Genomic DNA, 23,534 nt, shown 5'->3' with positions numbered 1-23,534 from the left:
CTGTCACCCAGGCTGGAGTGCAGTGGCGTGAACTTGGCTCACTGCACTCTCCACCCACTGGGTTCCAGCAGTTCCTGTAGCTCAGCCTCCTGAGTAGCTGGGATTACAGGCACCCGCCACCACGCCTAGCTAATTTTTGTATTTTTTTAATAGAGATGGAGTTTCACTGTGTTGGCCAGGCTGGTCTCAAACTCCTGACCTCAAGTGGTCTGCCCACCCTGGCCTCCCAAAGTGCTGAAATTACAGGCGTGAGTCACCAGGCCTGGCCTGATTTTAAAGAATTAGATTGAATTAAACATAAGCTCATGGTTATCTCATGATGCCATTAAGCAGACAATGATGATTATCTCACTGTTCACTTTTAGTTGATTTATTAAAATTTTTTTTTGTGTCTGCATTTTAAAAAATTGATAACATAGTTCTACATATTTTGGGGGGTATATGTGATATCTTGATACATATATAGAACATTAAATGATAAAATCAGGGTAATTGGGATATCCATCACCTCAAACATTTATCTTTTCTTTGTGTTGGGAATATTACAATTCTTCTCTTCCAGTTTTTTGTTTCTTGTTTTTTGTTTTTTGTTTTTTTTTTTTTTGGAGATGGAGTCTCACTCTGTCACCCAGGCTGGAGTGCAGTGGCGTGATCTCATCTCGCTGCAACCTCCACCTCCCAAGTTCAAGTAATTCTCCTACCTCAGCCTCTCAAGTAGCTGGGATTACAGGTGCATGCCACCACGCCCGGCTAGTTGTGTATTTTTAGTACAGACAGGATTTCACCATGTTGGCCAGGCTGGTCTGGAACTCCTGACCTCAGGCAATCTGCCTGCCTCGGCCTCCCATTCTTCTAGCTATTTTGAAATAAATAATAAAATTATTTAGAAAAATTTTAATAAACCTTATTTTGTAGAGCAGTTTTAGGTTCACAGCAAAACTGAGCAGAAAGTACAGTTCCCATATAGCCCCTGCCCTGCCCACACACAGGCTTCCCCACTGACAACATCCTATGCCTGAGTGATACATTTGTTATAATCAGTTAACCTATGTCAACACATGTTGTCACTCAGAGTTTATAATTTACATCAGTGTTATATATTCTTAGTATTACACATTCTGTGGATATTGACAAATGTGTAATGGCATGCGTCCACCATTGTAGCATCATACACAATAGTTTCACTACTCTAGAAATCCTCTGTGCTCCAGTTATTCGTCCCTACCTCCCTCTAAGCCCTGGCAACCACTGGTCTTATTACTTCCCACAGTCACATTTCCTCCATGTCATTTTATGGCTATCAAGCTCATTTCTTTTCAGTGCTGAATAATATTCCATTGTCTGGATGAACCACAGTTTATCCATTCACCTACTGAAGGACATCTTGGTTGTTTCCAAGTTTGGGCAATTATTAAAGCTGTTATAAACATCTCTCCCTTTTTATACATTATAGTCTCACCACAGGAGATGTAGTGCAGCTGGCTCTGCTGGCTTCTAATTTCACCAACTTGGTGAAAAATTACTTAATGTTGAAGTTTTATGTACACATGTTATATTCAGCATGTAAGAATCCTGAAACCTAAATTTCCTTGGAATATCTTTCAGATGGGTTTTATAGGCAAGTGAATCAAATCAGTGGAGCTCACAATACTTCAGACAAGCAAACCCCTTCAAAACCCAAGAAGAAACAGAATTCAAAAGGACTTGCTCCTTCTGTGGTAAGATTTTACAGATGTATACATGCGTGCAGATCTTATCTGTAGGATAGAATAAATGGGAGGCTATTGATTAAGTGAATGAGAATCTTCATGATTCTCATTTGATATCAGTGGTTTATTGCTTATTCAGTACCTACATTTGTGGTTCTCAAATTCTAATTTTTAGTTCTGAATTATAATGCCATTTACCTATATTATTGATGGAATTAAAATATTATATGTAGCCTCGTTGATAAATATCTTTAAATTTATTTTGGTTTTAAAGAATTAGATTGAATTAAACATAAGATGTCTCATGCCATTAAGCAGAAAATGATGATTTTTTTTAAAATTTCAATATCTACATTTTTAAAAATTGATAACATAATTGGACATATTTTGGGGGGTACACTATGTATAATGATCATACATAATTGAGATAGCCATCACTTCAAATACTGTGTGCATCAGAGTTGCCTGAGGCACATGTTAAAAATTCACCTTACTCATCCCTAAAAATCTCTCTCCACACACACACACACACACACACACACACACACACCCCCCCCTATAGTATAGTGGAATTCATAAGGAAAAGTGGGGGAGGAGTAGTTTGAAGAAGCATATTAAGTACTGTGATGCAGTTTTCTAAGGGGAAAGAATACCTGTTGTTTTCGTAATACAAACTACAGAAAAATATGTTTTTTGTTTTGAGACAGTCTCACTGTCACCCAAGCTGGAGTGCCGTGGCGCGATCTTGGCTCACTGCAAGCTCTGCCTCCCGGGTTCACGCCATTCTCCTGCCTCAGCCTCCCGAGTAGCTGGGACTACAGGCGCCCGCCACCACGCCCAGCTAATTTTTTGTATTTTTAGTAGAGACGGTGTCTCACCGTGTTAGCCAGGATGGTCTCGATCTCCTGACCTCGTGAGCCTCCCAAAGTGCTGGGATTACCGATGTGAGCCACCACGCCCGGCCAGCTTATTTTTAAGCATTTGACAAAATACTGTTAAATATATTGAGAAACACATGGGTAGAACATAGTACCACTCTAATAACTTACAGTCAGAGCTCAAACAATGCCCATAATATATCCTTTTTCTTTAAAAAATTGCTCTTTTTCTCACTTTAATGTAATTTTTTTTTCATATTCCTGGTGTGTAGGGTACAAGTTAATATTTTGGGGGAAGTATGACTGCTAAGACATTAAGACTTAAAACTATACACTGTGAACAGGACACAAGCATGAATGGAAGCAGATAGTGGAGGCCATATGAAGTTAAAACGAGTAACATTTCAGACATTTAATCCGATTCTGAGCCAAGATAACTTGTTAAGTAATAGCAGTTAGGAGGTACGACTCCACTGGGCCTCTTTTTCAGGGCATGTAATAATCTTTTATTCATAATTCTTTTGATACTCCTATATGATAATCTAGGTAGACAGCAACATTTTAGAGATTAAACTGGCACAAGAAAGTTAAATAAGTTTCCTAAGGATACACACAGCCTATTAGTAGGGCTGAGTCTAAGTAGATGCAGTAGGCTCAGACAAGCAAAATCTTTTAGTCACCAGTTTGTTTTTTGAGTATAAGTGGAAATATTAACACTGTATACTAAAACTTAATGATCCTTGCTAAAATTACCTCTTGGTTAGCATATATACCTGATTGAGATTATTAGAGAAGACATCATCTAAGCCAGTCTGGGGAGAAAAGTTGTTTTTTAGCACCTTGTTCTCTTGATGGTAAAGATTATGATGCCCAAGATAGAATCTTCTTCTTTTTCTTTTCTTGTGCTATCAGGATTTCCAACAAAGTGTTACTGTGGTCCTCTTTCAAGACGAGAATACCTTAGTCTCAGCAGGAGCTGTGGATGGGTAAGAGTCTATTTCTTTTTTCTTCCGACAAGATCTTTTTTATGAGCTGTGATGAGTCAGTCACATAGTCTCATTATAATTGAATGTGTGTGCTTTCAGCTGTCAACATAGCAAGTACCCCAACTGAGAAAAGGAAGTATAGATCACACTGGAAAATACCTAGGTGAAGGACTCTTGCTGGATAATTAAATGAAAGAATAGATATGTCACGCTTAGCACATTGTCTAGCACATAAGAGCAGTGGTAGCTGCTGTTGCTATCTTAGAAAAGGAGCTGGCTGGGTAGCTTGCTTGCCTTATGCAATATAATTTAGTCACTAATTCTCATTTTGAAGAGTAAAATTTCTGTTACTTTGGGTTTTGTCTTTTTCAGGTTTAAGAATATCCTAAAAGAAGAAATCTGATTCTGGGGATGTAATTGACATTTCTGAGAGTAATCTAACTAGATTGATGATAGTAAGGTCTAATGACTTTCACATACCTGTCATCCATGATTAGTCTGAATTCTTGGCTTCCAAATAAGTCTGTTCTGTGATGCTTGTTGGTTGGTTGCATTGTAGAATATTAATTCTTTGCAAATGGAGACTCTTTCTTTTTAAGCTTCCTTCCTATTATATCTCTCAAGGCATCCTTCGCTTAAAATTTTTAATTTAAAAGATGATGGCTTACCAAACTAGGATTTCCATTGTGTCCTCTGGGCACTAAAACCCTCTGAACCAAATTCTCAGGCAGGAATGAAGGATTATCTAAAGGTTGCTCTGTTTGTTTCCAAGAATACTGTCATTTCATATCAGGTCTGTGTTTTCAAGTTGTCTTCATGCTAGAAGTAGAGGATTAAGACAATTATCTCAATAGATGAAATGAAAAAATACTTTATTTCACAGAACAATTTGTTTAGATTATTTAAGGAGTTATGTATGGAGATATAACCACAGGGACAGAACTTGCTACTTATGATATCAAAGGATATATGCAGAATATTAAAGGCTTAGGAAGTGTTTTTTCTAAAAACAATGGAACAATTACTATTGGCACTCAGCCTTCATCTTCCTTTTCCGTTCCCTTAGAGTAAACTCCAGTAACCCATCACTGGGTCAAATCACATCTGTTTCCGTTCTGTCAGAATTATAAGCCTGATATTGGAGACAACAGTATAAGATACTTTAATTTGTTTCCCAATGAAGTATCCTTACTGTACCTAATTAATGTGCCAGAGGAGTTAGATTAAAAGTCATTTCACATTTAGTGTAATTGAAGTTGTTTGGGGTTGGAAGAAGGTCTACAAAATATTTATTTGCCTTGGTTTTTAGGATAATCAAAGTATGGGATTTACGTAAGAATTATACTGCTTATCGACAAGAACCCATAGCATCCAAGTCTTTCCTGTACCCAGGTAGCAGCACTCGAAAACTTGGTAAGCCTTTGTATAGGTCTTTTGGGGAGATACGAATTTTTGTTTAAAAAAAAAAAGGCTAGTTTCCAGTAACATTGATATGAAAAATTCTAATATGTGAAGTTCAAAAGATAAAAACTCAGAAGAATGTTTTTGGTTTGTGTATATTTTGGGGACAAAGACTTCTGATGATGATTCTTATGAAATGATCTATTTTTGTCTCTACATTTTAACCTCACATCTACTCACCATCATCAGGACATGCTAACTTAAGTTTCCTTTTTCCAGGATATTCAAGTCTGATTTTGGATTCCACTGGCTCTACTTTATTTGCTAATTGCACAGATGATAACATCTACATGTTTAATATGACTGGGTTGAAGACTTCTCCAGGTAAGATATTAGTCATTCAAATTCTCTTACCAGGAAACCATTATGGGCTTTTTTTGGTAATGATAATTTAATGGGTTTTCTTCTAAACTGAACTTATTAAGCCATATGAGGACTTTGGCATCTTTGATTACATCCAGTGATAATTTCATAAGTGTACATTCCTTGTGATGATTTCATAAGTAAGCTGAATCGTGCTTTACATGGTGACTTAATTTTATTTTAACAGAGAGTATCTCCTGAAATTATGCCTTTTGGCCTATATTTAGAATTCTCTCAATTTTTGGTTTAATAAGCTGTGGAGTAGATAAAGTGTTTCTGCTCAGCTTTTGTCCTCTTTAGGGGCTGCTGGTTAAAATTAGGGGGCTGAATTTTTCAGACCCCCAAAATAGTTTCAGCCTACCTCAGCCTTCTCCTTAATGTTAGAGGCCCTTTTATTTCTAGATGTTTTCCCCAGCCTAACCTTTTTTTTTCCCTCAAAACTTTAAAAATAGAATCTGATACTTAAAACTAAAACTAATAAATAAATGATAGTTTTTAAAAGAAAACCCAAGTTTCTCAAGCATGCTTTCCTCTTTTTTTTAATCCTCTCCCCTCCCTCTTCCAAATCACCAGCCTCAGGCATGCTTTAAGAGAGTTATTTGGGTTACGTTATTTTTAAGAACATCAATTTCTTAAGCAACATCTTAGCCTGGTTATTCCTCATCTATAGATCTTTCAAAAACACTTTGAATTCCATAACAAATCCTCAGAGTTACCCAGTTTCCACTAAAGTGAAATGTGCTGATAAACAAGAAATCTCAAGTAGAGAACTTGTTTTATTTATATATATATATATACATATATAATTTTTTTTTTTTTGAGATGGAGTTTCACTCTGTTGCCCAGGCTGGAGTGCAGTGGTTCGATCTCAGCTCACTGCAACCTCCGCCTCCTGGGTTCACGCTATTCTCCTGCCTCAACCTCCCAAGTAGCTGGGACTACAGGCGCCCGCCACCAGGCCTGGCTAATTTTTGTATTTTTAGTAAAGGCGGGGTTTCACCTTGGTCAGGCTGGTCTCAAACTCCTGACCTCATGATCCGCCCATCTCAGCCTCCCGAAGTGCTGGGATTATAGGTGTGAGCCACCATGTCCGGCCCAGAACTTGTCATTTTAGCTGAGATCTTACAGAAGTTTCCAAAGATCACCCCAAGCAATCTTATTAGGACTTTAGTATCGGTGGCAGCATCATAGTCCGCATTTGTGATGCTTTGCACTGGGTCTGGTTTTCTCTAAACAGGAGCAATAGTATTTAGAAAAGGGAAGAGGTGTTTCTTTTGCTATTTTCCTTAATGGAATCTGAGCTTGGAGAACTGCTAATTTAGTTAGTCAAATAAAATAGACTTTTCAACATCTTTCCTTGAAAGATAAAGCCTAATCCTGATTATATTATCAGATGTACAAGAGCTCTTTCTGTAAAATTTTTGCTACAGTGTGGCACTGAAAAGGTCCTTGAGTTTAGTGTCCTGCTGTCCAACACTTCGCTAATAATTTAGTAAACCTTTTCTGTGCTTCTATTTAATTTCATTTGCTCAGATGGATAGATAGGTAGATAGATTAATAGATCGATTTGTTCCTTAAAAATTGAATGACAGCTGGCCATGGTGGCTCACACCTATAAACCCAAGCCCTGGGTTTATAAACCTCAAACTCCTGGGCAGATCGCTTGAGCCCAGGAGTTTGAGACCAGCCTGGGCAACATGGTGAAACCCCATCTTGACAAAAAGATGCAAAAAATTAGCTGGATGTGGTGGCACGCACCTGTAGTCCTGCTACTTGGAAGGCTGAGGTAGGAGGATTGTTTGAGCCTGGGAGGTTTGAGTCTTCATTGAGCCATGATCTTGCCACTGCACTCCAGCCTGAGTGACAGAGTAAGATCCTGTCTCAAAAAAAAAAAAAAAAAATTGAATGACAGCCGTGTGTGTGTGTGTGTGTGTGTGTGTGTGTGTGTGTGTAACGTCTTGTAATTACTTGTCCTTTTCAAAACTTCTGAATCAATCTTGGATTCGATACTTGATCTACCATGCTTTGTATTATGGTGTTTATATGTTCATAAGGATGACTTTGAAGTACTTTAAGAGCCCAGATCACCAAAGCAAGATTAAATTGAGCTCATTAAAGGCAACATACATTTTAGGAGGATTTTTAGCAAGGTTTAAACATTTACAGTGCATATCATACCAGCCTTTCTTAGACCAGCAGAGGGCAATAAATACTTACAGGTGTAGTGGGAAATTCAGGCTAGAGTTTTCCATTCATGGTTGAGAGTTGAGGAAGATTAAAAATTACAATTTTAGAACAATGTTCAGAATAAAGGAGCTTGTATATTTTGCAGTGATAATAGGTGTATACAAATTGATGCATATCCTGCCTCACTTTCACAGTAAAAATGTCTGATGTGAGGAGTATTTGCTATGCCTGCGTAGCTTTTTCCTTTAAAGCTATAAATGCAAAGTTCTTTTCCAGCTTTATTCTAGAAAATGGAAGAGATTCCTGTGAGCACTTACGGAAAGCTGTTAAGTCCCCTACTAATACTTTTTTCTCTGGAGTGTGATTGTTTTTTCCTGCCTAAAAGTATCCTTAAATTCTCCAATAATTGAGATTTTTCTCTTGTATTTCCTAGTAGTGTTCTGATGTCAGAGGCCTCAGGTTTTGACCTTCTTAAGATAGAAGAACCTGTCAAGAACATATGCTAGATTGGGTTACCTGCCCTTTTGCCATTGAGAGTGAGAAGGCTAAACCTAGTCTAGTGCCTAATCTAGTACATATAAACATAGTTTACCCCACTAGCTCTTCCACCATTCAGCCTACTTAAAGTGCTGGATTAAAATGATTCTCACATCCCAGATAAGCTATTAGTAAGTTTTAACCAGAACTCAAATGATACTTTTCACTGATTTTTTTTTTTCCTTTTCATGGAACAAATGTTTGAGGATCTACTCTGTTCAAAGCACTATAAAGTCTAGTGAGGAAAAAGTAAGATATAAAATTTATCCTCAAGAGGCCTGAAGTCTAAGGGGAAATTAGATGAATATATTATGCAGTGGAAAAAATCCTACCCTGGGCTAGAGAGAGAGGGTCTTATAAAGGCATTTTATTGCAAGTTGGACATTGGCTGGATTCTTTTTTTAAGGAATGTTTTCCATCAGATTTTTTTCTCTTGATATCACCATTTTCATACCAAGTACGCAGACTGAGTTCATGAGATTGGATCTAATATAAAGCTTCCTTCTAGGGTTTCATTTTTCTGCCAATGTCCAGTTCCCTTGTATTTGATGGATAAAGCTAGATCATCTGCTTCAATAGGCAATACAGTGATAAAACTTGTTAAAATATATATGCTGTCTATATCCATTTGACCACTAGAAATAACAAGAGCCAAGTAATTTGGTTTTTTTCCTCTGGCAGTGGCTATTTTCAATGGACACCAGAACTCTACCTTTTATGTAAAATCCAGCCTTAGTCCAGATGACCAGTTTTTAGTCAGTGGCTCAAGTGATGAAGCTGCCTACATATGGAAGGTAAGTTGCTAAACTTCACCCACAAGTGTTAGACTAAAGTATTCTTGCAAATATTTGTTCTGTCCAATATGAGGTAAGTTTAATGTAACCACATGCTATACTATTCCTGCATCAGATATTTAGTAAAGGTTGCTCTTGGCTCTTAGTATAACTGAAACCTTACTTTGCTACAGAATGTATGACACTTGCAGGGCCATAGCTTGTCAGAAATTGACAATTCGTATCCTCTGTTTCACAAATTATTAGGAAATTGAGAATTCAGAGGGTGGTAAGAAACTTAACTACTTTGTCCTGCATCCTGGAAAACATGCTATACTGACTTGCTGCCCTATGTTTTCAAACTCTCGTTCAGAATACAGTATTTTGATCCCTAGGATCCTGTTCTTGAATCACCCATGGAGCCTTGCACAAAACAGAAACTCAAAAATATTTTTATGATTAATTTATTCTTTATTCTCTCCTTACAAGTAGCTGATCTTCAGGCCACTAAAGTAGATATGGCTGCTTTATCAGATTTTTATATATTTAATAGCATTATTTACTAATCTTTTTTTTTTTTTTTTTTTTTGAGATGGAGTCTCACTCTGTCGCCCAGGCTGGAGTGCAGTGGCACAATCTCAGCTCACTGCAAGCTCTGCCTCCCGGGTTCACGCCATTCTCCTGCCTCAGCCTCCCGAGTAACTGGGACTACAGGTGCCCGCCACTATGCCCGGCTAATTTTTTTTGTATTTTTAGTAGAGACAGGATTTCACCATGTTAGCCAGGATGGTCTTGATCTCCTGACCTCGTGATCCGCCTAACTCGGCCTCCCAAAGTGCTGGGATTACAGGCGTGAGCCACCATGCCTGGCCAATAATCTTTTAAGTAACTTTTTTAATAACAGTAATTCTAAAGTGTCTACTGTAAGCTAAGAAATTTAGAGCTGTCCATTTGAAGTCCAGTGGAGAAAATAAAAATGTTACACAACAGGTAGCAGTTGCTTATTACTGAAAAATGTCTCTTGAAGGAATAATTAATTATGGAAATGTTCTGGGAATTCAGAGAATGATCATTAAGGCATTGTTTACCCATGACTAAGAATTAGTTATCTTCTAGATTTCCCTGTAACTTCATAAATGTCTTTGACATCAGTGAATTGGATGATTAGAGTTCACATATTTTGGGTTTTAAAGTCATAACGTCTAAAACTTCATAGATCCCATAGTTCTGATAGTATCAAATCCCTTCTCAAGAGAAAGTTATATCATTCTTTAGAAAGTTATATCATTCTTTATCCTGCCAAGCTCTAGAAAGTAATATTGCTAATTTTTTTTAGGACAGGGGTAAAACCTGTTTAGTATGAAGCATAATTCTTCAGCTTAGTTTCTTCCAATCCTGAGGGAAGTACAAAAGAAAAGTGATTTCTATATAACTGGAGTTGCGAAAATGCAACACTACTTTATTAAAATTTTACTAACAATATCCTAAATAGTCACAGGATGGAGATGTTGCTCTATCCAAGATGCTTCTATGTTGGGCCTGCCTTTTTCTACAAGCATATTTCTTTGTTTTATTATATTTTTAAATGCCTATAAAGTATATACTTGACTCCATCACAAGATGGAGTTTCCTCTTTATAATATTCTTCTTACTTGAGATTTTAACTTTAAAATGTTATGTCGCTGGCACTAATGCTCTGTCTTATATTTAAAATTTTCAGTTTCAAATTTGGTCTTAATGCTTATTTTGCTACCTTTTTCCTTTCTTCTTTGCTCACTGTCTTGCCTATGTTTCCTTCTCCACTTTGGCTCCCAACTTAACTAGAGGATTTTATTCCTACCACAGGTCTGTATCTTTTAAAGTTTGTTTCTTGTTAAAAAAAAAAAAAATTTTTTTCAAACATCACAATAAGCATATAAGAATAATTCAAAAAATACTTATGTATTGATCATTCTTTTTAAATTATTCTTAATTAAGTTTTAATTATATGTACATAATTATGTATACAATTACATGTGTGTTGTATAGCTTTTTGATAGTTTTTAAATTCTTAATAAATTTTTAAATTTTATATATACATAATTATGTATACAATTATATATTATGTGTATGTGTGTAAAGTTTTCTTGACAATTCTTTAAGTTCCTTCCTCTTCTCTAGCGCAAAGGCCTTTTTAAAATTTTGTTTCAGGGAATGAAGGTTGTGGGAATACTTCCTGCCTTTAAAGATATACACTAAATATAGTTGGCCGTTGTTTCTAAGCCATTTTCAGACAACGAATCAGTGGCTACCACATACATGGGTTACCGTTTTTTAATTCCTAGGCTGGGTCACATGTCAGTGTTGAATGACGTGGTTCAGACGTGATGTTCTTCTGCCTGTCCACACATAACTTGCTGTACAGGCTCTGATATTTGAGATCCTGGCAAGCTTGCACCTCCTAAATTTGAATTTGCCTAGTGAGGTGGCTCAGTTTCTCTTTTCCATGATTAAAAAAAGGAGTGGTATTTTAAGAGCAATTCCATTCAAGCTGAGTATCCAGGCTGTTAGATTGCTCTTCTACGTGTTCAAAAAGTCAGAATTCTCTTAAGTATTGGAATTTTTTCTATGCTAAAAAGCCAAAAGCCCATGGGCACAAGAAAACAAAATAGAATGGAGTTTTGTATCTTAAGACAGAAGAGAATGGCCTTTTAATCCTCACTACTGCCCAGCAAAGGGGAAATATAATATATTCGGACTGATATTGAGGCCCAAGACTTAAAAAGATTTAGTATTATACCTTTTCTTTTTAATTTCCTAACTATTGTCCCACCCCCACCCCATTCTCTTTTCTCTGGTTTGTTTCTGATATAGCCACTGAATAGCATCGAAGTGGTTATAAATAAACTGATTTGGCATAGTCATTCTACCACTGACTGGTGAAACGTTGAGCCTGACACTTTAGGAAGTGTAAATGATCTCATGGTAGAAATAAAGATTAGACTTGGTTTCCAACTGGGCAGAGAAGAGATTTTGTGAGGAAAAGTGCTGATATTCTTTGTATGTTTCAGTACACAAAATAACTTTATGACATCTGTAGGTTAGAGCCACTTACTTCTAGAGGTACCTTCTTAGTTCTAGGAGATTTAACTTTGGGATTCTTTGTGCCTTGAATTAAAGTCTTTATTTTACAAAAAGTAGAATATGTAAGAGAGGACAGTCTTCTGTGTCTGAGCATCTCCAAAATGCATGGATATAAATGTCTCTTAGACTTAATAGTCTCCTTCCTACTTAAAAGGGAAAGGAAGCTTTAAAAAATGAAGTTACGTAATTATGATAATGTTCTTATAATAATGTAGGGACAATAAATAAAAATTTATTTGAATAAAAATGAAGGATTTAAAAGCCACCTGAATCTCATTAGAAGAAATGAATCTTTCTTGAAGTAGTCATACTATACCCTAGGATAGTCCTAAACTATCAAAGCATAAAAGTTCATAAAAACATGTTAGACATTAGTTTCTCATTTTAACCCATAACACGCCCTTCCTCCCATTTTTCCTTATTCAGATAGAATTCATATAACATAAAATTCACCATTTTAGTCATTTTAAAGTTTACAATAGAGTAGTTACTATTGTAATCACAGTGTTGTCCCAACATCACCACTATCTAATTCCCAAACATCATCACAGCAGAAAAAAACCCTTGTCCTTTAACAGTCACTCTCTAATTCCCTCTTCCTCCCCAACACCTGCTAAACTACATTCAGTCTCTATGGATTTGCTATTCTAGACATTTCATATAAATGGAATCATACAAAATCAGCATTTTGTGTCTGACGTCTTTTACTTAGCATAATATCATCAAGGTTCATCCATGTTATAGCATGTGTCAGTACTTACTCCTTTTTATGACTGAATAATATGCCATTGTGCGGATAGACCACAGTTTGTTTATTCATTCATCAGTTGATGGACATTTGAGCTGTTTCCATTTTTTGACATGAATAAAGCTGCTATAAACATTTGTGTATAAGTTCTTGTTTAACATAGGTTTTTAATTCTCCTGGGAGTGTAGGAACAGAATTCTATTCCTAAGAATAGAATTGCTGGGTCATATAATTGTTTAACTTTTTGAGGAACCTTCCCCCCACTTTTAATGCTATGTAAAGTGCCTGGCTTAGACTTTTACTGTCATCATTGATACCTTGTTATCATATTCCAAAATGTTTTTCTAATGGGTCTGTTTCTTTTTTCTCTGAAACCCTATAGATAAATGCAAAAATATGCATATATTCTATTGGTGGGTATTTAGCGGGTTTTTTGAAACTTATTTTAATCCTTGGTGTACACATTTAGGTTCTCCTAGGTATTATAATACAGAAACTGAGAAAGGACCAATATCATTAAATTAAAAGCTAAAGGCAATAAGCAGGGTGAATAAATGGAAGAGAATAATGTGTTTCTACCAGGGATGCTCAGTAGGACTTGAGGATTTCCTCTCCCTTCTAATTTGCTGCACCAGACCTGTTTGGACCTTGGGTGAAGAGAAACTTAATAGACTGGGGCCATCCCAAACGGAGGAGGAAAGGAAAATTTTTGTGACTACTGGGATAGTTAGAGACGATCTTCAAAGTCTTTTCTAAAATATGTTACCTTATGAAAGAATGAATTATCTCTGTGCCATTGTAGGAGTAGACAGTAAGTGAGATTCCTGTAGATGTGGAAAAAGCTTCCTTTCTGATAAATTTTAATTAACTCAGCAAGACAAGTTAGACTCTGCTCTTTGTCTTCTTTTGCTTTTTGAATTGTTGCATATGTACCATTTAAGCCAAGAGAGGAGTATTAATGATTGAGTTGAATAACCTTATCAATCAGTGTGTCAGATCTCTTAACTATAATCTGGGGAATCTATTAAGTTTACTTAGTCATTCTCACAAATAATCATTCCAGAGTCACCTCCACTTTCTTCATACAAATGAGCCATGGTTCAGAGCCTCAGGAAAATGAAAAGAGAATAACTTCTCTCAGCCCCAACCTCCTTGCTGTTTTGAAACACATGCTAATAATAGTTATGTGAGTTTGTACTCCTTATTGTGCTGATTAATTCCCATGGCCTATGAAAGAGACTGACATCTCTTGAATGAGTCAGCTGTATGATGCTGTCAAATGTACATAACTGGTGGCATCTGATGATGGAAAAATATGATTCTTAGTCACATGTACAGGACAGTACAATGTGACCCTTCTTTCCATATTAAAATAAAATATGAGTGACACTTACTTGAAAATTCAAACCTTCTCTCAGAAAATTAACTGAAATATAGTTTTAGAGGAAAAAAAAGTTTTTCCAGAAAGGATACCAAAATGCCATGTAAAATACAGTCTATACCCCTTCAGAATGAAGGTTATCCAACTCAAAATGAAGGAGTATAACTTTGAGTTTTGTAAAAGTTAGTGACCAGCTCTGTTGGGACAAGATGATGGTCTTCTTTTGGAAGGAAGACCATCATCTTGTCCCAAGAGAGCTGGTAGCATGTTTCAGAAATCTTCACGTTTCACAGTTAATTTAGTGTTCCTAGAAGTAGCTGACTAGGGATCTGAAGATGTCTGCGCTGTGTAAAAACAGGACTGAGTTGTCAAGTTGACTACTTAAGGATGGATAACATCCTTCCAGAAAGTTTACCACCTAAGGAATAAGGGACAATGCCAGTCTTGAATTTTAGTCAAAATATATATGGCTAGGTAATATATATGGCTAGGTTGTCCTGATATGAAATAAGAACTATCCTTGTGTGTAAGCTCATGTTATTTACTTATTTTGACTGTTTTCATTGTGTTTTCCCAGATCAGTAACAAATATTTCATTGCCCATTGGAAATCTTTTTTTTTTTTTCCCCAAACTATAGCTAGGCAGGTCTAGTGGCCTTTGGTAACAATCCTAAAGCTCTCTAAGACACACTTCTGAATTCAAAGGCCTCTATCTGGGAAATCTAATATTGCTTTGCTGACTTGTTTCTTTTTGATTGGACTAGGTCTCCACACCCTGGCAACCTCCTACTGTGCTCCTGGGTCATTCTCAAGAGGTCACGTCTGTGTGCTGGTGTCCGTCTGACTTCACAAAGGTTTGTAAATGAATCTCTATAGTTGGTTTAAAATGTAGATCACAGGTTTATAGGTTTTTCTAAGGTTTGTTTTGAGAATGATATAAATTTTTTATGTTTAAGTTGAGATTTTAAAGACCTAAAGGCCATCCAGGATCTATATTCACATTACTCAGGCATATTCTGCTTTTCTGTACCCATACCATAATGGTATTATGCCCTGTGAAATAAGGATAGATTTCTGGTTCCCTAGAGTTATTTCTTTCCTAAATGTAGAATTAAGTTGTTAACTTAATTAAAATTTTCTATTAAAATCTAAGATAAAAATACAATCTAAGGTAAGAACTAGTCTTTTTTACTTTTTAGATATTATCAATGTAGTATATTAAAGGTAGCATCTTGACAGCCCAATTTGGGTTTTCACATATGGCTAACAAAATGGTTACTGTGAAGTCTTAACATGTTAGGTTATCTATTGCTAAACTGTGTAAGTAGGTCTGAAATGTTTTAGATACTCCAGAAAGAAGACAATATGCCCACCTTTTAATTTTTTTATAGTGACACTTTAAGAAATAAAAAAAGCCTAAAATGGAGAAAGGCCAGAAACATTAAAAACTATGTATATATTGGAATTTCATATAATAGTAGCTCAAGTTCCAGTCATTCTCCCAAACCCCATTGCCTCTGGTCTTTGAGTTATCCTGGGTTCTACAGGTAATCTTATTTCTGTGGAGGTCTCCCCTTTCACATATGACGTTTTGAGGTTTTGTTGCCTATTGTTCCCATCTGTTTTTTATCTTCCAGAAACTTCTCATGGTCTGGTCTATTTGTGGCATCCCTGCTAGCTTCCAGTATTGCTGTGGATTTCTCCTTATTCTTGTTACCATTTCTGTGCTCAACTTCATGGCAGACCTTTTCTTTTTTTTTAAGTCATTACTTTAATCACCCAAAATTACATATTAATGATATTTTTTCCTCTGAGATTCCATGTAACTTCTTTTAACATGGAGTGTTGCATCTTCATGGAACTTACTAAGTTGAATGATTTTCGAATTATTCCGTTAATTATGTTATCTTTTTTTCAATCGTCATATATTATCCTTACCCCTATGCATCTCAAACATCATATATTAATTATCCTTATTTCCTGTGCTCAAAGGAAATAGCAGGGCTGTTTACCTATACTAATTTATTGGCTACTTTTTTAAGTCTTAAAAATAATTTCATCCCAAGCCTAGAATTAGGAAAGTAAAATATGGTTTGTGTTGTTTTTGTGTTTTTAATGTCTGGCATTTGGAATAGGAGAAAGCTGGGTTTAAATTCTAGCGCTTCCATTTGATTGTGGTTACTTTGGGCAAATAACTTTATTCCCATTTTGCATATGAGATTATTTGAGTACAAAGCTTTTAGAGTGTGAGAATTAAATAAGATAAAGAATGTAAACTACCAGACACATAGTAGGTGCTCTGCAAATAACTGTTGTTAATAAACTATAGTGGAACTGTGAGATTCCAAACATTTCATATTGAACAGTTAAATATGTGCATCTTCTTTTGGCCTCCCAGTAAGGAAAGGAAAAAGCTGCCAGTCTCTTGGGGGCCAAGACTTAAGAGAACGTGTATTCTTTTTTTCTTTCTCTTTAGTGACTGAAATAGAGAAATTATATAAACAAATCCTGGGGAACAGCTCTGGTACCAGTGGCCATTTGCCACAAGCTCTTCAAGCTGGACTTTCTCTGCCATAAAAGGCTTGGGACCAAGATCGAGAATAGTCAGATATTTTTAAAGGGGCAAAGGTTATTTTTTAACTTCTTTCAGCCTAGTGAACTTGTTGTTTTCCCAGATTGCTCCTTTACCTATCTGAAAAAGAATCTCAAAAGGAATGGTTTCCTTCTACTTGTCACAGCCTACTAGAGTCATGGGCCAAGTCTGATCTTGCAAATGGTGCCATTACTTTAGCAATGTGGCACAACATGCAGAATTCAGAAGAAAGTTGTAGAAATTGAATGTTGGTAACATATACTGATTGATCATTTAACAGAAGAGTAAAAAGAGTGTCTTAACTACATATTTTGTATTTATATAGAAGATGATAAAGAGCCAGAACTTTAGATAAGAAATGACCAGTAACAAAAGCCATACTAGTAGAACGTATATGAAGAAGAAACTAAAGAGTCAGCTTTGTTGGAAATCTGGAATGATTCCTGAAAGCAAGAAATGGATGTACATGATCTTTAAGATATTATTTTCTATATCCTGTTTATTAGACAAAATAATTCTCCAGGCACAAGGCCTTAAGACACACCTATTTTTTAATGTATTTTGAATCTTTGATTGAAATTTCTTAATTCCCTTCTTGGTACTCCCTCTTAGATTGCTACCTGTTCTGATGACAATACACTAAAAATCTGGCGCTTGAATAGAGGCTTAGAGGAGAAACCAGGAGGTGATAAACTTTCCACGGTGGGTTGGGCCTCTCAGAAGAAAAAAGAGTCAAGACCTGGCCTAGGTAAGGATATCATATACTTTGCAAGTTTTTTATGGTTTCACTAGTTTAGTCCGACAGTACAGAGTAATAAGCTAGATTTGATCTTGCTTTGCTATGTTTTTAAAGAAAAGCACTATCTTCTTGCCATTCATTCTTTTTGACTAGTATTTCCCAAGCACTACTATGTTTATCATTTACACAAGGTACTACAGTGGTGGATTTATTCAACAAATATTTCTTGAACACCCAGTATGTGCTGGGCCCTGTTCTTAGTTGCTAGGGATTCAGCAATGAACAAAAGAATAAAAAATCCTGAAGATGTAAATAGAGCTAACATATTAGTGTGAGAGGCAATAAGCAAGATAAAAAAGTAAAATATATACTGTGTCAAATAACAATAAGGGCTTAGGAATAAAGGAAATAGGAAAGGGAGAAGGGCAAGGGTGAAGGATGCTATCAAAATTTTATATTAGGTGACCAGGGGGGCCTCAATGACAAGATGGCATTTGAGTAAAGAAAGTGAAGTAGTAAGCCACATAGATATTTTAAAGAAGAATATTCCAGGCAGATAAAAGTACACAGGCCCTAAAGCAGGAGCATGCTTGGCATATTTTCTCTTCCTCAGAGAGGCTATCATGGCTGGCCCCTAGGGCTGCAGCAGGCAAAGGAAAGGGAGGGAATAGTAGTAGAAAATGAAATTCTGTGAGACTTTGGCTTTTATTTTGATAGACAAAAGTCCACCAGAAGGTTTAGAGCAGAAGAGTATCATAATTTGACTTTTAACTTGATCATTCTTGCTCCTGTGTTGAGGATAAATTGTAAGGAGGTCAGGTTAAAAGCAAAAAGCTACTTTTAAAAAGCCATTGAGATAATCCAGGAAGTGATGATGGTGACTTAGACTAGAGTAGTAGCAGAAGCTATGATGACAAGTCATTCAATTTTGGATATATTTACAAGACAGAGCCAACAGAATATGTTGAGGGATCAGATATGGGGCTGTATGGGAGAGTTATCAAGGATGACTTCAGAGATTTTGCTTAAGAAGCTAAAAAGATGGAGTGTCATTAACCTAGATAAATATCCCTGCAGGAAGAGCAAGTTTGGGAGGGAACAGCTGGAGTTCCATTTGGACACGTTGTTTGATATGATTATTAAACACCCAAATGGACACATCAGGGAGGCATTTAGATGTTTAATTCTGCAGTTCAGGGTTGAAGTTACAGATGTGAGGTTCATTATCACACAGGGTGAAGATAGCTATAGATAGAAAAAAATAGGCCTGGGGTCTTGGGGTACCCCGATGTTTAGAGGTTGAGGAGGTGACAAATACCATTAAAGCCTACTGAGTAGCTACAACCAGAGAAGTAAGAGAAAAACTGGGAGAGTGTTACATCCTGGAAGCCAAGTAAATAAGAGGAGAGAGGGATGAATTTGATTTGATGTTTCTGGCATACCAAATAAGATGAGGCCTAAAAACTGACCAATGGATTAGGCAATTGTAGGGGTTATTTGGTGACCTTAATGAGTGTCATTTTGGTGGTATGATGGTGGTCTGATTGGTGTCATTCATGTGTATGACTTGGGGACTACAAGTATAGACAGTTCTTTCAAGGAGTTTTGTTATAAAGGAAAGAAGAGAAGTGAAGTGGTAGCTGGAGAAAGAAGCAGGGTTGAAGTTTGCTGGGGTTTTTTAAAATAGGAATATAACATTTCACAGTGATTGGCAGGATCGTATAGAGAGGGGGAAATTGATGCAGGGGAATTTGCTGGAGCAATGTTAAGCATGAGGGGATACTATCTGATACACAGTAGGAGGGTAGGCCTTTGCCAGGAACGTGGATAGTTGATCCATAGTAATTGGTGAAAAGGTGGAATATATAAGCATGGTGCAGGTAGGCTACTGAGAGATGGTGGGGAGAGAGGTGGAGAGATGAGATGGCCATAACTTACAGAAGCTTCCTTCTGTTCTGATGTTAAAACATGAATCTGGGTTATTAACTGCGAATGAGGATAAGGGAGAAAGAGAGTAGAGATTTTAGAAGAGATAAGAAAGTCTGAAATTGTCACTGAGAGAATAGAGGAATAAATGGACAGGAAAATATGATTGTTGGGCTTCAAGAGTCAACTTGAGGCTAGCAATAATTAATTGAAAGTGAGCACTCCACATGGTTGTGTGTTTGCTATGTAAGTACAAGTATACTATCGGTAGAGAGCTGGATTTAACCAGGGAGTGGTTTAGCAATGCAAGTGAAGAAGGAAGTTGAGGGTGGATGCAAAGAGGATGATTGTGACTATAGGATATAACCTTGGTAAGGAGGCGTATTAGTCCATTTTCACACTGCTGATAAAGACATACACAAGACTTGGCAATTTACAAAAGAAAGAGGTTTAATGACTTACAGTTCCACATGACTGGAGAGGCCTCACAATTATGGCGGAAGGCAAGGAGGAGCCTTGCCTTAAAAGTAAAAGTCACATTTTACGTGGATGGCGGCAGGCAGAGAGAGAGATTGGGCAGGGAAACTCCCCCTTATAATATTGTCAGATCTCATGAGACTTATTTGCTATCATGAGAACAGTGTGGGAAAGACCTGCCCCCATTATTCAATTACCTCCCACCAGGTGCCTCCCACAACACATGGGAATTCAAGATGAGATTCAGGTGGGGACACAGCCAAACCATATCAGGAGGGAAGTAAAGACGTAATGCGGCCAAGGGATAGTGTGAATGTACTATCAATGGATTGAGGATAAAAGATTGTTGGAATTGAAATACTAAAGGGAGCTGGGAAAATAAGTGGTGACGAGTGGGATGATTGAAATTAAGATAATGGAAGATTTCCAGGTATTGGTAAAAATAAGATAAAGAATAAGTGGCTTAGGAGAGTGAAAGGACAAGATTATTATAGAAGAAGGAGGTTGAGAAACTGAGAAACCAAGGTATTGGAAAGATCATGTACATGGATTTTTTAATCACCATAAATTGACAGATAATGTTGAAGAGAGTAACAGTGAACCAAGAGCAAAAATCTTCAAGCAGTGAGCCACCCACAGTGTGGATCCTCAGGGTATCAATAGATGTGCTGTATACTTGTACTTACATGGTAAACACACAACCATGTGGAATGCTCACTTTCAATTAATTACTGCTAGCCTCAAGTTGACTCTTACTGGCCAACAATCATATTTCCCTGTCCATTTACTCTTATATTCTCTCAGTGACTGTTTCAGACTTTCTTATCTTTAAGCTTGAGTTTTAAGCTTAAAGATTCATTTTACTTCAGCCATCAAGGCCTAAGGTTAATGGGGAATTGAAGGTGAGAAAGGGAAAATATACAGGTTCATTTTTCTAATGACTTATTTAGTTGCTTATAAGATGCAGAACTAGACTTCAGAGGAGTCTTTTGCTCTAAGTCTGGTTTTTGTAGTCTTTGATGGTGCTGCCTTATTTGTTTTTGCTCTTTGCTTTAATTTTTTTTTTTGAGACAAAGTCTCACTCTGTTGCCGAGCCTGGAGTGCAGTGGCATGATCTCGGCTCACTTATTCAAGCAATTCTCCTGCCTCAGCCTCCTGAGTAGCTGGAATTACAGGCGTGCGCCACCATGCCCAGCTAATTTTTGTATTTTTAGTAGAGATGGGGTTTCACCATGTTGGTCAGGCTGGTATCAAACTCCTGACCTCAGGTGATCCACCTGCCTCGGCCTCCCAAAGTGCTGGGATTACAGGTGTAAGCCACCACCGTGCCCGGCCCTAAAAATTTTTTTTCATTAATTTAGTATTACAGTTTAATAAGTCAGCTAGTTCTACAAGAGTGAATAAGATAAATAGCAGTCCACAGACCCTCTGCCTCATAGTTTCCCTTTCCCAGAGGCAACCTCTTTCAAGTCTTTTTGCTGATTCTTTGATATGTATGTCTAGACCTCTAAATAGTTTTGTGCATTTCTATTTATTTTTTACAGTTTTCAGCTTTATTAACTTCTTTCCTTTGTAACATGAGGATTTAACTCCCTTTCCTGTGTCCCACCACTATCAAACCTTCATACTCCTCATCCTCCTAATACAGAGTTATGATTTTGGGTAAATCAAGATACAGCTCAGTTCCTTTTAGTATGCAGTTGTCCCTCAGGGTCCATGGGGGATTGGATCCAGGAACCCCCAACAGATACCAAAGTCTACAGAAGCTCAGATTCGTTATATATGGTATAGTATTCGCGTATAACCTATGTACATTTTCCCATATACTTTTATCATCTCTAGATTACTTAAAATACCTGGTACAGTATAAATGCTATATTAATAGTTGTTGTGCTATATCATTTAGGGAATAATGACAGGAAAGAAAAGTCTATACATGTTTAGTACAGACACAACCATCTTTTTTTGTGTTTTTGTTTTAATATTTTCAATTTGTAGTTAACTGAATGCATGGCTGTGGAACCTAGTATACAGAACTCAAGATACAGAGAGCCAACTATATTTAGAGTTATGTAGTCATTAATACAATCTAATTCTAGAATATTTTCAACACTTAAAATGAGGGTTCCAATTTCTTTTATGTTCTTGTCAACATTTGTTATTGTCCATCTTTTTCATTATACCCATCCTAGCAGGTGTGAATTAGTATCCCATTGTGTTTTGATTTATATTTTCCTGATGGCCAGTGATGCTGAACATCTTTTCATGTGCTTATTGGCCATTTATATATTTTCCTTGGTGAAATGTCTATGCAGATCTTCTGCCCAAATTTTAATTTGGTTATTTGTCTTTTTATTGTTGAGTTGTAAGCATTCTTTATATATTCTGGACATAAGTCCCTTATTATGTAATGATTTGCAATGATTTATTCTGTGGGTTGTGTTTTTACTTTCTTGATGATGTCTCTTGACACATGTAACTTTATAATTTTGATGAAGTTCAGTTTATCTGTTTTTTCCTTTGTCACTTATGCTTTTGATGTTAAATCAAAGAAACTATTGCCTATTCTGAGGTAACAAGGATTTACTCCAATGCTTTCTTCTAGTTTTTTAGTTTAGGCCTGTGATTCGTTTTGAGTTTATTTTTGTGTTATGGTGTGAGTTAGGCATTCAAACTTTTTACGTATGGATATTTAACTTTCTCACCATCACTTGTTAAAGAGACTGTTCTTTAGCCCATTGAATTGTCATGGTACCCTTGGTAAAAATCTGCCAAAAATCAATTGACCATAAATGTGAGTGTTTATTTCTGACTTCTCAATTCCATTGATCTATGTGTCTGTCCTTATTATGGTTCTGCATTGTCTTCATTACTGTAGCTTTGTGGTAGGTTTTGAAATCCTACTTCTGTTTTCTTCTTATATTTCAAGATTGTCTTGACTGTTCTGGTTCTCTTTTATACAAATTTTAGGTTCAGCTTGTCATTGTCTGCAAAATACCCAGCTAGGATTTTGATAGGAATTGCAGTGACTGTGTAGATCAGTTATGGGAGTATTGACGTCGTAATAATGTTAAATCTTCTGGTCCATGAACTTGGATGTCTTTCTATTGCCTGTCGTTATATGTACTTTTCTCTCATTTTAGAAAATATAAAAGAATCATATGAGGCCATTAGAGAATACTGATTTAAAAGAAAAGTCATCAGTATTCCCTCCACTTTGACATAATTTTAAATAACATTTCCAGTTATTTTTTGAGGTTTTTCCGTTATACATAGAGATTCTTTTTAACAGAACCATAGTTGTACTGAATACGCATTTGATTTCTCTCAAGCCATCCTACCACTTCAGCCTCCCAATAGCTGGGACTACAGGCACGCTCCACCACACCTGGATAATTTTTGTATTTTTTGTAGAAATGGGGTTTCGCCATGTTGCCCAGGCTGGGCTCAACTCAAGCAATCCACCCACCTCAGTCTCCCAAAGTGCTGGGATTACAGGCATGGGCCACTGCACCCAGCCTTAAGTACTTTCTATGTTATCTTTTTTGCAACACTATTTCAAATACTACACTTGAGTAAGTGTTCCGTAATTTACCTAGCTATTCTACTGTAGTTAAACATTTGTTTCCAATATTTTAAAACTTGAGGTTTTT

General features: G+C 36.6%; 1 protein-coding gene across 1 annotated transcript in view; it reads left to right on the top strand.

The window, feature by feature from the left end:
- DTL (denticleless E3 ubiquitin protein ligase homolog) overlaps positions 1–23,534 on the top strand; it is a 69,320-nt gene that overhangs the window by 27,188 nt on the left and 18,598 nt on the right. The window contains exons 7-13 of the mRNA XM_024247764.3: positions 1,606–1,718; positions 3,500–3,573; positions 4,883–4,986; positions 5,254–5,358; positions 8,803–8,915; positions 14,911–15,000; positions 17,352–17,487. Of these exons, the coding sequence (XP_024103532.1) occupies positions 1,606–1,718; positions 3,500–3,573; positions 4,883–4,986; positions 5,254–5,358; positions 8,803–8,915; positions 14,911–15,000; positions 17,352–17,487 (735 nt within the window). The remainder of the gene's footprint in view (positions 1–1,605; positions 1,719–3,499; positions 3,574–4,882; positions 4,987–5,253; positions 5,359–8,802; positions 8,916–14,910; positions 15,001–17,351; positions 17,488–23,534) is intronic.

The sequence above is a fragment of the Pongo abelii genome, chromosome 1, assembly GCF_028885655.2.
Source record: "Pongo abelii isolate AG06213 chromosome 1, NHGRI_mPonAbe1-v2.0_pri, whole genome shotgun sequence".
NCBI classification, from domain to species: domain Eukaryota; kingdom Metazoa; phylum Chordata; class Mammalia; order Primates; family Hominidae; genus Pongo; species Pongo abelii.
Note: the sequence above shows the minus strand (reverse complement) of the source record. Positions and strands in the feature narration are given on the sequence as shown.